At 47.4% G+C, this 15,615-nt stretch overlaps 2 protein-coding genes and 1 long non-coding RNA gene across 5 annotated transcripts; 1 reads left to right on the top strand and 2 right to left on the bottom strand.

Annotated features, from left to right (window-relative positions):
* Positions 1 to 1,322: 1,322 nt before the first annotated feature.
* LOC123398137 lies at positions 1,323 to 4,019 on the bottom strand. 2 transcript variants are annotated; one of them, XR_006610082.1, is made up of 5 exons: positions 3,577 to 4,019; positions 3,087 to 3,244; positions 2,935 to 3,006; positions 1,950 to 2,018; positions 1,323 to 1,585 (listed from the first exon to the last, which is right to left on the bottom strand). It is a non-coding gene; the product is annotated as an uncharacterized LOC123398137 (long non-coding RNA). The 2 variants fall into 2 exon arrangements; XR_006610081.1 differs by having other exon boundaries at positions 3,087 to 3,909.
* A 3,951-nt stretch (positions 4,020 to 7,970) lies between these two features.
* LOC123452052 (myosin heavy chain, embryonic smooth muscle isoform) lies at positions 7,971 to 12,697 on the top strand. The gene is made up of 5 exons (XM_045128625.1): positions 7,971 to 9,292; positions 9,398 to 9,474; positions 9,826 to 9,937; positions 10,045 to 10,161; positions 12,109 to 12,697. Exons 1-5 carry the CDS (start codon positions 8,108 to 8,110, stop codon positions 12,454 to 12,456), a joined length of 1,839 nt encoding a protein of 612 aa, XP_044984560.1. The 5' UTR covers positions 7,971 to 8,107; the 3' UTR covers positions 12,457 to 12,697.
* Positions 12,501 to 15,041, bottom strand: LOC123452053 (E3 ubiquitin-protein ligase RGLG5-like). Of its 2 annotated transcripts, XM_045128627.1 has the most exons (9): positions 14,784 to 15,039; positions 14,542 to 14,626; positions 14,305 to 14,445; positions 14,095 to 14,208; positions 13,883 to 13,980; positions 13,668 to 13,768; positions 13,467 to 13,569; positions 13,216 to 13,340; positions 12,501 to 13,110 (listed from the first exon to the last, which is right to left on the bottom strand). In XM_045128627.1, exons 1-9 carry the CDS (start codon positions 14,931 to 14,933, stop codon positions 13,059 to 13,061), a joined length of 969 nt encoding a protein of 322 aa, XP_044984562.1. In that variant the 5' UTR covers positions 14,934 to 15,039; the 3' UTR covers positions 12,501 to 13,058. The 2 variants fall into 2 exon arrangements, with proteins under 2 accessions (XP_044984562.1, XP_044984561.1); XM_045128626.1 differs by having other exon boundaries at positions 14,095 to 14,445; positions 14,784 to 15,041.
* Between the last annotated feature and the right edge of the window lie 574 nt (positions 15,042 to 15,615).

Here is a 15,615-nt window from a genome sequence, read left to right as displayed (position 1 = left end):
AGTCCTCCACATGCGTCAGCAGATCGGGCAGACCGGAAATCGCAAGCTACTCCTCGTCCCTTAAAATCGTGATTTCCTCCTCATCCCTTGGGACGCCTTGCCGGTGTATCATCTACACACCATGGATCGTCGGTCGTGGTTGGCATCCAATCTATGATAAGAAAGACCACCATGGTAATGTATAGTAAAAAATGATTGTGTCCATCAAAACATCCATCAGCGTGGCATGACATCACCTTGGCATTGCTGTTGCCACTTTTTCATTCCCATTTGTCCTATAAAACGGAACACTGTGAGAAAAACGAAGTAGCTCACTTGATGCCACCACAATGTCAGATTTCTCCTTAACTATCGCAAATAAACTGACAAAGCCTTCAATCCTGACTAATGGGACAACAGTAACGCCAGCACTAACTGAGAAATTTGACAGGACTTTCACGACTTCATATTCATAGGATCTATGATTATCTGCATCTGATCCCCATTGCATGTTCCATCCCTTATAAAGAGCCCATACCTCACCCTTACTGGTATGTACTTCATATTTCCTCTGTTTGCCTTCCATAAAACAATATGTGAAAACATGAGTCTGTCTTGCGATATATCTATTGTTCCTAAGCTAAAGCTTCCACAAGCAACGGGCAATTCTTCATCAGACCATTTCTCCTCTGCTTCATTCATTGCAATGCGCTCCAGCCAAGTGAGATGAACTTTAAAGTTGGAGGCATCAAAACCTTTTATTTTAGCATAATATCTTCGCATGCCATCAAGGTTATAAAAAAGGGCCCATATCTGACCAATTGCAAACAGGTTAGCATCCCTCAACTTCTCAAAATCGAAAAATCTGCATCAGGGAAAGAAAGCTTCACAGAATAGCAAGGTTGATTTTGACCAACAGTATGTGTAACTTCTGCACTGATATTGTCCTGATCACCTATATCTAGAGTTTTAGCTTCCTCTTGGATGTCTACTTTGCCAAATACATCACATGGAACCGATTGCTCGTGCTGTAAAGATAGATGCTCTCCTTTCGATGGTAAACTTCGAACCCCAAAGGATATATGCCATTTTAAGCATGTTTGGTCATGTGGCCCTGGTTAAGCTCGTATCATCCTGATATGTCCCTCAAAAAAGATGAATGCGCAACGGTAGATTTCCAGATCTCAGCCACCACTCGCGTCCTGGTGACGCTCAGGCCGCAAATGGCAAAGCTGGCGCCATGGTTTAATTTTTTAACACGCTTTGGTTGTCTTTTTTAAAGCAAGAGTAATATGGGACATTAATTTTTTAACTCGTTGCGCTGCACTAAAAGAAGAACTTAATTCACAAGTAAACGCACATGGGACATTATAACACCAACAGTGATCATTTCGGCCAAGTAGTAGTATTTCTCAAGTACAACAAGCCATCATAATTAGACAACAAGTCAAGGAAGGAGCAAGCTCTAAGGACATTCTGCCTGTGGTTGTTTACACAGATATAAATAAATAAATTCCAGCTCAAACAGAGTAAACTGTCGGGTCGATGAGGTTTTGTTTTGTTTCCTTTCTTGTTACTCGTCAAACAAAGCAGCGTTCTTCCTCTCCTGAAACGAACAAAGAAATATTCAAGATCAGTGAAGGCACTGCTAAAAATTATGTGGTGCCGGGTAGCAATGTTCACCCATAATAAAAAGGATAACGACAGCAAAAATATATTGTCAATAATATGCCCAGAGGCCATATGATTTTCAAGTTCCAAACACACATATTTAAGATGATATTGACAGCCAAAGTTTTTTAGGTTTCACTTAGCAATGTGAAGAAATATCATTTATTTGTCAACTCGAGGAATTTGTAGACTGGAGAAGGTAAATGATTAAGGAATGACCTCACTATCTTATAAGCAAACCAGAAGAAACAAAATATGAAGTAAAGGAAACGGCCCGGCCCAGCGTAGGAGTTATTCACCTGTGCCAAACGACGATCCTTGTTCAGCTTCAGAGCTCTTCCTTTCTCTTCTCCAGATCTAAAGATTTTCTGCAAGTGTTTATATAATTTCTCAAGTTCAGGAATCCATCACTTGACAAGAGATGAACAAACAAAACAAAGATAAAGAAACTATGCCCATTTACAACCAAGCAAAAAGCATTAGGCGGTTCTGAAAAGGAGTCTGAAGTTTGAAAACACATAACAACGGAAATTCCTTTCTCATTCTGGGGGTCTAGGGATCATGAGATAATTGAAGACATAAAAGCATATTTGCATCCCTAGCGCTATCTTGCACCCATCCCATAGCACCTATGGAAGCTAAGGTGCCGCAAAATAATTACATTTAGAACAAAAACACACATCAAAAGAGAAGAAAATCTAAGCATGTGAAGCTTAACTGTAGTAAGCCTTTCTTCTACCTGAACACCAAACGTAACACCTCTTAACCTCTTAGCGTTGGTGCTAGGCGCACTTTTAGTGTCAGCAACCACATGGATGCAGATGCACTAAGCAGCCTCTAACGGTACAACCAAAGCCTCTCTAACAGTGCAGCTTGAATTATAACGATAAGCAATCTCTTTTCTTGTCCACAGCAGAGGAAGGTTGACACAAGATTTTCAAGGACAATAGTTCCCCTGTCTCATACTAAGCCAGATTTTCAAGGATAATAGTTCCTGTCTCATACTAATCCACGAGCATATATATGCCCCAAGACACATCGACCATCAACCTTGCCTTAATTATTTCTAATCTAGCCTAATCCCTTGCTAAGAGTGTTTTGTGTCTTCACTGTTGGCATTCTATGGAATCAATCATATAACAGGTCAGAAGTCCAAGACTGCTGGGGTAGGCATAATTCATTCACATTTTGTAAATAACTCCATAGACCAAATCAATTATCTTTATTAAAGCTCTCCACAGCAACCATCATTGCAAATTAAGGCCTTGTATGTCTCAGTTTTACCTTGTCATTCGATGAAAGCGTTTCAGCCTTGTCAGCCTTGATGTTGAAGATATCTTGAAGAAGTCCATTGTCCTGTATAGGAAACAAATCTAGCATTTGTGACATGCACAACTAAATTAGCAGTGGGAAACAGACCACTCCAAAAATGTTACCTGCACATGCTTCAGGAAGCCTCTCCCAAGGAAACGCTTGAAGAAGTTCAACTGATGATCAAGGGAAAATTAGCCAAGACATGTGAAAATGCAGCAATTCAGGAACCACTGAAAGGAAGAAGCAACCAGATCCTAGAACGGTAGTCATTTGCCTTGGCCTATATCAACAAAAACAACAAACACCGTCAGATCTATTCAGATCACAATGATCCAAGTCATGCACAACTGTAACATCATCTAGAAGCATTTGCTCCTCCTTAATCCGGTGATTAACGTCTGTAGCAGGATGAGGTAGCAACTGCTCATTCTCCACCTGCTCCTCGGCATCTTGCTTTAGCATTGCTTCCTCATTGTTTAAAAGCATTTGCTCGCTCTCAGGTTGTTGATCACCATGTCCATGCTCATTGGCTCTCTGATTTACAAGCATGTGCTCGCTGTTCTGGTAGTTCTTATCTAAATCATGCATGCGAATACCCTGATTTAGAAGTACCTGATCATCCTCCAAATGTTGGTTTTCATCTGCATGTTTATCTTGAACTTGGTTATCTGGAGGATCATAATATGCTTGTTGGCTCATCTGACCAACTAAATCAGGCAGAGAATCACAAGCATGTTCTCCAGGAGGATCACCGGGAATCTCAGTCACTTCACAGATCGCACGAGTTCCGCCGAGCTTGGGGTCGTCTCTAGCGTGGAGAACGTGGTGCTGCTTGGGGCTGGGGTCTTCCCGGGCGTGGAGAACGTGCTCGGGGAGGACGCCCTGCGCGACCAGGTAGTGGGCGGCCAGGCGGCCGGCCTCGAGGAGCACGTCGGTGTGCCAGCGCCGCTCGACGCAGGCGACGAGCGCGGCCGCCGGCGGCGGGAGGGGCTTCTCGTCCAATCGGCGCGGGGGCGGCGGCCGTTCGGGGCTGCTGCGCCTCGGCGGGGGCAGCGGGTCGCGGGCCCGGCACTGGTGGTGGTGGTGTGGCCGCGGGGAGGGCGGCGGCAGGGGCGGCGGGGATCGTCGGCGGTATCATCCTCCCGATGACGGCGACGGCGGGGGCGGGGGCGGCGGCTCGCGTCCGCGAATGCGCGACCTCGGGTGCATCGGGCCCTAGGAGGGGCAGACGGACGGGAAAGCCTCTCCCCCCGCGGCATGGGCCGGCTGCAGCGGGGCCCGACAGGGGACGGCTGCGGCGGCGCGTGGCGGGGATGGGGCTGCGGCGGGGCCGGTGGCGCGCGACACGCGGAGATGCAAGGCAAGGTCACCGTGTGGTTTTTTTTCTTTTCTCGTGTCCGTAACGATTCGATTGACTTATCAAAGGACTGCGGGTTGAGTATCAATAAACAGAGATTTTTTTTTGTAAAATTGCCATGACGGACGGTGCGTTGCAACGGGAAAAATTTAATGATACCCCTACGTAATAACAACGACCTAGAACATAAGCGTGATGATTTGATTTGTGACTTCTAGATGGAAATTTATAAAAGAAGTCATATGTTATTTACATGGTCCACTAAAGATTTCATGAGCATTGGAATTTTATATCACCTACTTATAGTTTAAATACAAAGTTGGCACAATTTTGAATTCGAATTTGAAAAAGAGCACACAAATACTCTTCGAAAACTGTTGGAAAATTTTATACATATATTTTATAAGTAGTAGCATCCGTAAAATTTTCCTATCTATTTCGTAGAGTGTTGAGCATTGAAACATTTAGATTATACTAATCCTTAAAAGCTTATGGCGGAGTAGAGGAGGAGAAGATATTCTAGCAAATTTCATTTTTTTATTTTCTTTCAACCCCTTCTTTTCACTGACTAATGGGTCTCCTTGGTCAGTCCAGTAGTGTCATCTCCAAGGACACGCGTGTCCAACCCCCTGCCCGGCTGTCTCTCCCTCCACTCCACTACCTCTCTCTTCACTCTTTTCCTCCCTCCTTGGATCCCCTTTCTTGTCAAGCTCGCCGGAGACGCCGCCGCTTGCCATCGCAACGCAAGATGCAAGAACCGGCGGGATCCGCCAGCCCCGAGTCCGAATCGACGTCCACACCTCCAGCTCCGACATGCACGCCCGCTAGAAGCCGCCATGAACCACACCACCTCGTTTCTCCGGTGCGTTCTTGCTCCTAGATAGTTCCTAGCTCCATTGTTGCTCCTGTCGTCCCTTTAATGGTGATTTCGGGCGCCGACGTGCAGGAACCTTTTGAACCAAGGTCGCCTTTCTCGGATCCGTCGGCCGCCGTTGCGACGCCGTCGCGGTCATTCTCCTCCCCGTGCAGATACAGGGACCATGACGGGCTCTGCGTCGTCTGCGTCTCCTTTGGACCACAGACTCGAAGCCGCGTGTCCCTCCTACTTCTTCCTCGACCTCTGACCGCCATCGATGTTGTCTGGAAGTCGGTGTTGTCCATACTCTCGCCTCCTGAGCCATCCGACCCCGCCACGAACCACAGGGTGAGGGGTCGCCTCTGCCTGCTGCTAGCTTGCTTTGCTGCTTGTTGTTGTTGCGCTACTGGCTGCTTGCTTTGCCGCTTGCTGCCGCTGGTTGTTTTGCTTGCCGCTGCTGCTTTCCTTTGTTGCTGCTGCTGGCCTTGCGGGTAAATGAGAGAAAGAAATAAAGTTCTACATCTCTACAGGGAGATGGCTAGATTCACCGCTGTACAGACTATAGAGAGATGACCATGTTTTAGTACCTTTTAATTTACTTGCTCCTCAGTGACTAAGGCTAGTCTTCCTTGTGCATAAAAGTTTCAGAAAAATGCTCAACTTGCTGATCTTGTAAAATCCATAACAAAATGATTCTTCTATTGGTGTCACTGTTTGCACCTTTATTTAGTTTATTAATCTTCCTCTCACTGTTTCAATATTTAGTTTATTAATCTTTCTCATCATCTCCATCGCCAACGTACTTATGTTTATCGACATCGTCAATGTCGGTGGTCGCGGTAACGGACTATGGCAAGTGTGCTCTGCCGGTAGGCAATGCCTCTCACCCTCCGCCGGCCGGCCATGCCTCTCATCCTGATCACCTTCAACCTACTTATTCATTGGTTCGTGAGGAGTCTGCTCGATGTTGCGGATAACTTACAAACATATTTAAATTGGTGATACTTGGAGCAAGGTGGGATTATTCCACGTGAAATAACCACGTATCTTTTTTTCACGACATGAGTATGTTATAGTTTTTTTTAACTTAGGTGTATGCTACAGGTCAACTGGCTACCTTGATTAGAATTTGATCGTACGAAAGGGGGTTTTGTGTAAAACTGGAAAAAACGGTTCATTGTCACTTAAAAGAGTGACTGTGGGTTAGTTCGGATAAAATATAGGGGGTTTTGTGCAAAACGTAAAATAACGGTTCGACTTGACTAACATAAGGACTGCGGGTTGAATCCTCGAAAACGGAGGGGCTTTTTTTGCATAATTGCCATGACGGACCACAGAAGCACTACGTGCTTTATTATTAGGGAGAGATGGGCAGTTAGACGCCACAAAAAATCATATTGAGTGCTTAACACTAGTTGGACTATGACTGGAGCTATAGCCCTAGATGCCCTTGACCTCCTCCCGCTACTTGTACTTTACATACATGAGCATGTAAATGAAAATTACAATGGATAATGAAGTTATACCTTCTCTAAATGACCCAATATCATTTTTGTACCAAACTACTTTACCTATTTTTTAGGTTATTGTGTCACCATTTTTTTACAACACAATCTCTACCCTACATTTATTAAATAAAATTAACCAAAGTCCACATAAACATGCCAGAATTTTTGAGTTGGTTTCCAATTTAAACCGGCTCTATTTCTTTGAATAGTGACCAATATACATGTGGGGATTAAAGAAAAAAGAATAAGGAGCTAAGTTTTCATGTTGCAAAGTTCAATTTACATTTTAATGGCCTCAACATATTATGTGTCACTTAGATGTACTATAGTGTGTTTATATATATATGCATATATTATTGTTAACTATAAATATCACGAATGCATCCACTAGTTAGCAAATATCCTAACCAAGGATTCTCGAGTATGGGTGTTTATTTAGTTATAGCTAACAAAAATTTCTAGAATTCATATGTGTCAATAAGGAGTCCATCTTCCAGCTCCACCCTCACACTCCCTAGTGGACATTGCTTATTTCTTACAAAAATCATTGCTTGTTTCGGCCTTGTTTGGTTTCAACCTAACCCACGTGTATCAACCGAGTTCTTGTCTTGAACCACGTGTATCCGTCCAGCCATGGAATGGTTCCCGGGCCAGGCTGAAAGGCTTGTTTGGTTTAGCTCCGACGTGAATATTCCACGACTCGAGTTACTATGTTTCACTCCAATGCACGGAGGGTAAAAAGGAATCGCTCTCCACGAGTGGAACAAATCCACGCCAAGCGACGGGAGCAGCTGAAGGGATTGAAAGACACGATGGGGTTAATCCAATCCACATGTGGATCAGTTCCACTGATGGATTAATTTCCTAATAACCAAACAAGGCCTTCAGGTTTTAAATCTCCACATAACATCACTGAGATCCAACATAGCTATATGTTTTCATCGATCATAGATTTTAGCATGCGCTTAGATGCCGTCCTCATCTGTCCATGGAGTGATAGAAAATCCAGGGAGTCTTGCATCAAGGGTAGCAAATAGCCATGCCCTCTTGCCACTACCTCTCAAGTTCACATAATTCACTAAGTATGAACATATAGGAGTGGTATATGTTGAGAGTGCATGCACAGAGAGGGATTGAATAACATGACTACTTGAAATTCATAGACATATTCTCCTCAACATTTTCTCTAAGATTCAAAATCAAGTGACCCATTTGAAAAAGAGATATCTCAATTTTGAACAAAGGAAAAAAGAAAAAAAGAAACTCAAGGATGGGAGGGTGTCGAGACTCCAGATTCTGAACTCCTACCGAACAGTCACGAGTCCCCCCTAATCACGTCACCCACCCCCACCCCCACCCTCCTCCCGACCCGGCCGGCCACGCCACGCCACGCCAATTCTCCCAATTCTCGCAGCCCCCGCCATGGCCGACGAGGAGGACGCCGGCGCCCTCTCCGACGTCGACGAGGACCCCCTCCCCCCACCTCCCCCATCCACCTCCTCCTCCTCCTCGATCAAACCCCCACCCGCATCACAGCCCCACCACGCCGATGCGGCGGCGGCGGCCGCCCAGCAGCAGCGCCTGCTCGACCTCACCGCCGAGCTGGAGGAGGAGCGCCGCCTGCGCCGCGCGGCGGAGGAGTCCCTCGCGAGCTCCGAGACCCGCCTCGGCCGCCTCAAGGCGTTCGCGCAGGACGCGCTGCGGAAGCGCGACGACTTCAAGGCCGAGTCCGCCGCCTCGTCCCGGGCGCTGCAGGCGCTCCAGGCCGAGGCGGCCACCGCCTCCTCCATGCTCTCCTCCGGCCTCGAGCGGATCTCCGCCAAGGCGTCCCCGTCCACCCCGCCCGCCCCGCTCCCCACCTCCGCCAAGTACTCCGCCGGCCTCCCGGCCCTCGCCTACGGGGTCCTCAAGCGCGCCAACGACATCGTCGACGACCTGCTCGCGCAGATCGACGCCGCGGGCCGCGACCGCGACCGCGCGCGCCAGGACATGGACCAGCGCAACTACCAGATCGCCATCGAGGTGTCCGAGCTCGAGGCGGCCGTGGCCTCCCGCGCCGCCGAGTCTGAGTCCCTCTCCAGGTCTCTCTCCGACCGGGAGGCGGAGATCTCTGCGCTCCAGGATAAGGTCGGATCCCTCGTGGCCAAGATGGACGCGCAGAGGCCCGTCCTCGCCGAGCAGATCGGCTGCGCCTCCAGGCTCTACGATGAGCTGCGCGAGCTAGTTATGCTGGTGGACGCTGACGCCGCCACCGCACTGCCCGACTCTGTCTTCGTGTGGAAGGAGACAGACGTGGAGGAGAGCCTCAAGGTTTCGCTCGAAGGGACCAGGATGGCTTACGACATCGCAGCCATGGCGCTGCAGAAGGTCGGGGTGTGGCGGGATAAGGGGAAGAGCAAGGTGACGGAGCTTGAGGAGAGGGTGGAGGAGCTGACCCGGGAGAAGGAGCACATTGGGGTGCTGCTCCGGAGCGCGCTGCAGGCTAACACGACCGAGGTTTTGAAGGTGGCCGAGGATGGGCTGAGGGAGGCGGGAATCGAGATAGGGCTCAACGGCCACAGGGATCACAGGCCAGGGAGCACGGAGAAGGATGAAGTATATACATTGGTAGGTGCACTGTGAATAATCTCATGCTGTTGCAAGTTCATCAACGTACCATATATCTAGCCATACTGAATTATTTGTTCTGTAACAATCCAACGAATATCGTAGGCAGGGGCATTGGAGAACAGCATGAAGGAGTCCCAGATTAAGATCATTGAGCTGCAACATCTTGTTGAAGCACAAAGGTATCTAACTTGATTGCTGCATTTTTGTTTATTTGTCATTTTATTTTTATTTGCCGCACTGCCGTTGAACTTGAGCAACATTAAGAAAATTACTATCCATTGGATTTAATGTGGAACAGCCATGTGGTTTAAAGCGTACGCTTTTTGACCTCTTTTAACCAACAATAAGCTACGCAAATTGATGTATAGATTATCCTTCAGTGTACCACTCTTGGTATCTTGGTATGAACAAAAGCTGCAATTCATTACTAAAGCCAAAGTCATAGGACTATACTATTATAAAAAGTTTCGTACATCGGGCTCAAAATTGCCATTTCCTACTTCCCATCTTCTGAAATTGGTGGCTTTCAGGGCAGAGTCAAGTCTACTAAGGACGAGGATGGAAGGGCAAGAAAAGGAGATTGGTCAGCTACGGAAGCAGATAAAACATCTTGAAGAGAAGGAAAGGATGGCCAATGAAAGCGTAATATTTTCTCCTCGTGTCTAATCTGATGGTTTGAGTATATACATATCACTCTTAAGGTCAGAGTCAGTGAGGCAACACATAACCGTGTTTGTTGCATTCTTCAGGTTGAGGATCTGATGGTGGACATTACAGCTGCTGAAGAGGAGATTCAAAGGTGGAAGATGGCAGCAGAGGAGGAAGCTGATGCTGGTAGATCAATTGAGCAAGAGTTCCAGACTCAGGTGTGTTTATACTTTATACAGACATGCACCATACTACTCTGCATCTCCTTTATGTTTTTGGTGTCTTGTTTGTGTTTACATGAGTTACATTAGAGATCAGACAACCAATGGCTCAACTGAATTAATCACTTAGCATTGCAGTTATCTTATATTATAAATATTTCTTTTGGAGGACAGCAAGCATGGTGAGCATGTTAGCAAATTAGGACTCCCTTAGTTAATTAGACAAGCAAATGCTTGACTGAATTAATCACTTAGCATTGCAGTTATCTGGTATTACATATTTCTTTTGGAGAACAGAATAATATTAAGCACGGTAAACATGTTAGCAAACTACCATGACTCCATGAGTTAACTACTAGACAAGCAAATGCTTGACTGAATTAATCACTTAGCATTACAGTTGTCTGATACTCCCTCTGATCCAAAATAAGTGTTAGTTCAAAAATGTGACGCTTATTTTGAATCGGAGGGAGTATTAAATACTTCTTTTGGAGAACAGAGTAATATTAAGAATTAAACACAATGAACATGCTGGCATACTACCATGTGCACTTTTGAAACTTACGTTTGGTTTTTTGACAGCAAGGCACTAAACAAAGTGTAAGAAAGCACAGGATCATAGTAGGCATGCTTGAACACTTAAGTAGCATTCTTGCTTATAGTGTTATCATAACATCATTTGACAGAAGTTACACAATGACTTGTTCTTTGCAGTTTAGCTGAAACATCATTATGTATCGACCATATGTTATTCTATACTGATACAGACACATGATGTTGAGGGTAGCAGGGGTTTTATTCTTGTTTAGCATAGTGAGGCAAACATAATATTTCTGTTATTGTATGGTGTAGCTTGTGGTTCAATATCAGCTTTATTATGTTTCCATTGTTGTATTCAGTTTCATCATAATGAATTGTTTCCATGTGGTCTTTGTTGTTACATCTTGGAAGCTAGTTATAGCAACATTAGAGTATCCTTCAGTTGTTACTACCAGTTTTAGATATGGCATTGCCACATTGTCCATAGAAAAAAACTTCGGTTGAGAAACAATAATTTTGATGCCTTAAGCAACTATGCCCGTCAGTATAGATAAGTTGTGTGTAAGTGATGTGCAGCACAAGGAAATGCTTTGCAATCAGTAGTGGCTGGCGGCAGATGTAACTGAGTCCCGCAACTTGGTACTGTGGCTGTATGAGAGCATCTCCAACAGACGCGCTAGATAAGCTGCGAGCTGGAAAAAACAACTATATAGCGCGCGCAACCAAAACTAGCGCTCCAGCAGCCGCGCTAAAATCGCGCGCGCGGTAAACAAGGTTCAGCATGCTGGGTAAAACGGCATCACGCGCTGCGTATTTGGTGCGCCCGCTCGCGCGCGCTGCAAAATCTGGGCTGCAAACGCCCTCCAGCGCCATATTTGGTGGGGCCGTCGGATTGGGCACCATATTTTCCAGCGCCTGTTGGAGCAAACGCCCTCCAGTGTGCTAAAAATCGCTATTTCGGCGCTGTATAAGTTTTTTAGCGCGCGTCTGTTGGAGATACTCTGAAGGATACTTCATTGTGCAAAGGTGGCATAAAATGTTGATTTATTTTGTAAATAAAAAACTTCTGTAGTTAACTTTTAATCAACAGGCTCGATTTTTGATGATAACTGTAGATAACCAGTGCAAGGAAATGGCTTGTTTCCCATATAGGGCAAAGTATCCTTTCTGGTTGTAATCAACAGGCTTGGTGTTGGTAACTTGTAATGCCGCCGTGTGAAGGATATATGAATGTACAAGGATGCGTAGTGTCCTCATGTTTTTTTATTTTCGAAAGTGCATAAGTTGTAAGGAAATTGCTCGTTCTCATATGAGACGAAGTGTCCTTTCTCGTTATCATCAACAGCCTCCTCGATTCTTGATAAGCTGAACTGAGTTCTAACTAACCTTCATCTTGCTGCACAGATTTCGTCCCTCCACAAGGAACTAGAGGAAGCAAGAGAAACAATGGTTGAGCTGCAAAACAAGCTCAAGTTCAAGGAGGAGACGGCGGCCGCAGCAATGGCAGCGCGCGATGCCGCAGAGAAATCCTTAAAGCTTGCTGACACGAGATCCGCGAGGCTGCGCGAGCGGCTGGAGGAGCTCAACAGGCAGGCGGAGGAGTCAGACAACAGGGCAGACCCGAGCAGCCGCAGCGGTCACAGGTACGTGTGCTGGCCGTGGCAGTGGCTGGGGCTGAACTACGTACGACTGCCGCCCGCCGAGGCAGAGGAGACCTCCAACGAGATGGAGCTCTCCGAACCCCTGATATAGCAGCGGCGTGATGTTTATACAAATCGAAACACGGGCGTCTGCTCCTTTGTTTCGACAAAAGAAAAAGCAAAGAGAACATTAGTTTTTTTTTTAGCTTGGGTTCTTCCTGTAGATGTTTGGCAAATTTGTCCGTGCGTGTTTGTAGTGTGCAGACTCACGAGGGTGTTTGACGGCGGTGTGTAATTGTAGAGAAAAGTTACCGACTCGGGATATAGTGAAGATATTTCATTCTTTGGGAAAATCGTCTCAGTTTCCACATATCTACCACTTTCCCCTGGATTCCTTTATATGACCACCACAATTCGCTTTTTGCTGATTTAGGTGGATTACACAGGCAAAATATATGCATTTCTGGTAGACAAGAAGACTTTGCAACTCTGTGAATAAGGATGTAGAGTAGTTTTATCTAGAATCTATTATCAAAGAGTACAAATAAACAGGAGGTGTTTCGCTGGAAGAAATCGAGTTGCTCTGAAGTGTACAAGCACACACACAGGGGATGGAAACTAAAATGGCTAACTTCATCCTCCAACAATGTGACCATATCATGAACCTGCCTGTGCAGCGAAACCGACGGCGAAAATAACTTTCATCCCGGTGGTTCAGGAAGGAGGAGGAATAGGAGTCCTCGCAGGCGCCCTCGCAGCCAGATCACTGAAAATAGACAAAATAAGATTGACATAGAGAGATATCAAACTTCTAAACTCATAAATCATCCTTTAGTGCTACATCATTTCTCTCTGCCTTGCTGGCTCATACCTGATCCGTTGGCCGATGATCGCAGCGTACTGGCTCGGTATCTTCCCCAGCGCCTCGAGCCCGAACCGCTCCTCCTTCTCGGCACGGGACATCTCCGCCGACATGATCTTGGTGAAATCTACAAACTGCAGTTGGTGTAGGCAACATGAGTAAGGTGGGGACTGAAGTTAGTTTAGGACATGGCATGAGCATTTGTCCTCCTACATGCACAAGCAAATTGATTATGCATATGCAATGGTAATACTACATGCCTGGAAGTTATCAAATCGACGTCGGTCGTCGTGGAACCGCATCTGATCGTCGCCCCATGGCCCGTCCCCGACCCCGATGAGGACGATGGAGAGTGGGAAATGGCTGCAAGCAAACACAAACCATGTGATACTATCACGAGAACATATGTAAACCAGTCAAGTTTTGGAGACAGATACTAAGCATTCAGCTGTATCAACTACCTGGCCTGTATGAGGGCCTGAAGAGTCCTCTCCTCCATGTAGTTCTCTGATCTTGATTCGTCCGGGTAGCTTGCGCGATGAGCACTGGAACCTCTCGGAACCTGGCGTCGATCATGTCAGAAACATAAGCACACAAAAAATTAGCACTAAATTTCATTCCAGACAAGGTCTGAATTTTTTCAACACAAGCACACACTCAAATGGCCGTTGATCACCTGCCCATCAGCGATTATCAGCAGGATGTGGTACTGATGTCCAGAGCGCTGGACTATCCCCATTGCAGCCTCTATGATCGGGGCCAGAGACGTCGGCCCTGAATCAGAAACCATTTATTTACCAATCACCATCGTGAGATGAGATGAGCCACAGCTCACAACACCAGTGTTTCTCTTCAAGAATTCAGTGGCAGGATGATAATGATGCTAACCGGAGAGGTGGACGGCGGCGGCAATCTCCCGGTACCGCCGCAGCGCCTCCGGGAAGCCGGCGCACGGCCGCCCGTCCCCGTAGAAGCTGAAGACGCCCTGGTCGTGCGTGGACGCTGGCAGGCAGGCAGGCAGACGAATGAGATCACCACCAGTTAAGTCGATCGTAAGGCAGTTCACCACCGGAGGGACACCATTCCAGAGCGACTTACTGTCCCCGAAGCCGAAGCAGGGGATGGCGTTGTCCTCGTCGTAGGCGGACAGCGTCTTGCCGACGATGCCGATGGCCTCCTCGTACGGGTTCGGGCCGGCGGCGAGGTCGTGCAGGCTCCTCCCGGCGAAGCAGCGCTTCCCTGTTCATTTCACCCATCCATCCATGAAAATTCAGAACTACCACTCTACTCGTCAGTGATAGCTGAAGAACGGGGAGCTAGCAGAAGAGGGAGCACCTGTCCACTGGTTGCTCTTGGTGAAATCCACCCCGATGATGAGGTTGGACGACTCGAGCCCCACCCGCTGAAGAGCCGCATTCACCTGCCAAGATCGATCGACGCGGCGCGACACCGAAAGAAAGTGTCAATCAGAATTCTGACTGAATGTATGTATGTGGAGTGGGGAACTTGTTTTCAGCAGAGTAGAGTAGAGGCAGCTGCGGCCGAACAAGACGCAGACGCCAGACCACCTTCGTTACCTGGTCCAAGGTGCCATAAGCTTGACGATCTGCATCGGCTCCCCTTTCAGATGTTGATGGCATTTGGCTTTCGTGTGCGGCCTTGGCGGCCGGGGACGCCGCCCAGGTGGCGACGGCACAGCAGAGCAGCAGGAAGGCCGAGAGGATCATCGTCGTCTCGGACCGGCGGCGACGGCGATGGAACTGGATGTGTTTTCTTTCTTTTGGGTGGGCGAGAGAAGGCAGCAAGAAGCAGCAGAGTTGCTACGACAGTGGCGGCCTCAGCCTTTTATTATAGTTTTATATGCCGAGAGGAGAGCGAGGAGGAGGAGACGCGGATCAAGCTATCAGCCAGAAGTTTCCGGGGAATATACACAGAAAACTAGTCTAGTAGAGAAATGGTTTGGTTTGGCTTGGCTGTGGACGCGGAGACGGCGTCGACGGGGACGCTGAAAACGAGTGAGGTGCCATAAAGAGAGCACCGCCGAGCAAAGCGCAGACGGTAGAGGAGGGGAGGGGAGTCCGCGTGGTGTGGTGTGGTGTGCGACGGGACGGGAACACGACTTAGACTTGACTCGCGGCACTTGGCGGCGGCTTAATTCGCAGCGAAGGTATCTTCGGAAAACGAGAAAATTCGCAACTCCATCGCCTCCTTTGTCTTCTCGAGCTTTTCTAACTTCACCCCGTAGTGAGATCCACAAACATCATCACACCTTTGCAGCTTCATCGCCGGGGAGCAGCATCATAGATGTTGTGTTGCAACCCTCTCGCCGACAAGCAGCGCCACAGATGCTGCGTACGTTGAAGCTTCGTCGGCGACGAGCAACGCCATGGATGCTGCATTGAAGCACCA

This window comes from Hordeum vulgare, chromosome 5H (assembly GCF_904849725.1).
Source record: "Hordeum vulgare subsp. vulgare chromosome 5H, MorexV3_pseudomolecules_assembly, whole genome shotgun sequence".
NCBI lineage: Eukaryota > Viridiplantae > Streptophyta > Magnoliopsida > Poales > Poaceae > Hordeum > Hordeum vulgare.
Note: the sequence above shows the minus strand (reverse complement) of the source record. Positions and strands in the feature narration are given on the sequence as shown.

Coding starts and splice junctions, on each gene's coding strand:
- LOC123452052 (XM_045128625.1), top strand. CDS start 8,108: ATGGCCGACGAGGAGGACGCCGGCGCCCTCTCCGACGTCGACGAGGAC. Junction 9,475..9,825: donor CATCTTGTTGAAGCACAAAG/GTATCTAACTTG, acceptor GGTGGCTTTCAG/GGCAGAGTCAAGTCTACTAA. Junction 10,162..12,108: donor AGCAAGAGTTCCAGACTCAG/GTGTGTTTATAC, acceptor CTTGCTGCACAG/ATTTCGTCCCTCCACAAGGA.
- LOC123452053 (XM_045128626.1), bottom strand. CDS start 14,933: ATGATCCTCTCGGCCTTCCTGCTGCTCTGCTGTGCCGTCGCCACCTGG. Junction 14,446..14,541: donor CAAGAGCAACCAGTGGACAG/GTGCTCCCTCTT, acceptor TGAAATGAACAG/GGAAGCGCTGCTTCGCCGGG. Junction 13,341..13,466: donor GTCGATTTGATAACTTCCAG/GCATGTAGTATT, acceptor CACCAACTGCAG/TTTGTAGATTTCACCAAGAT.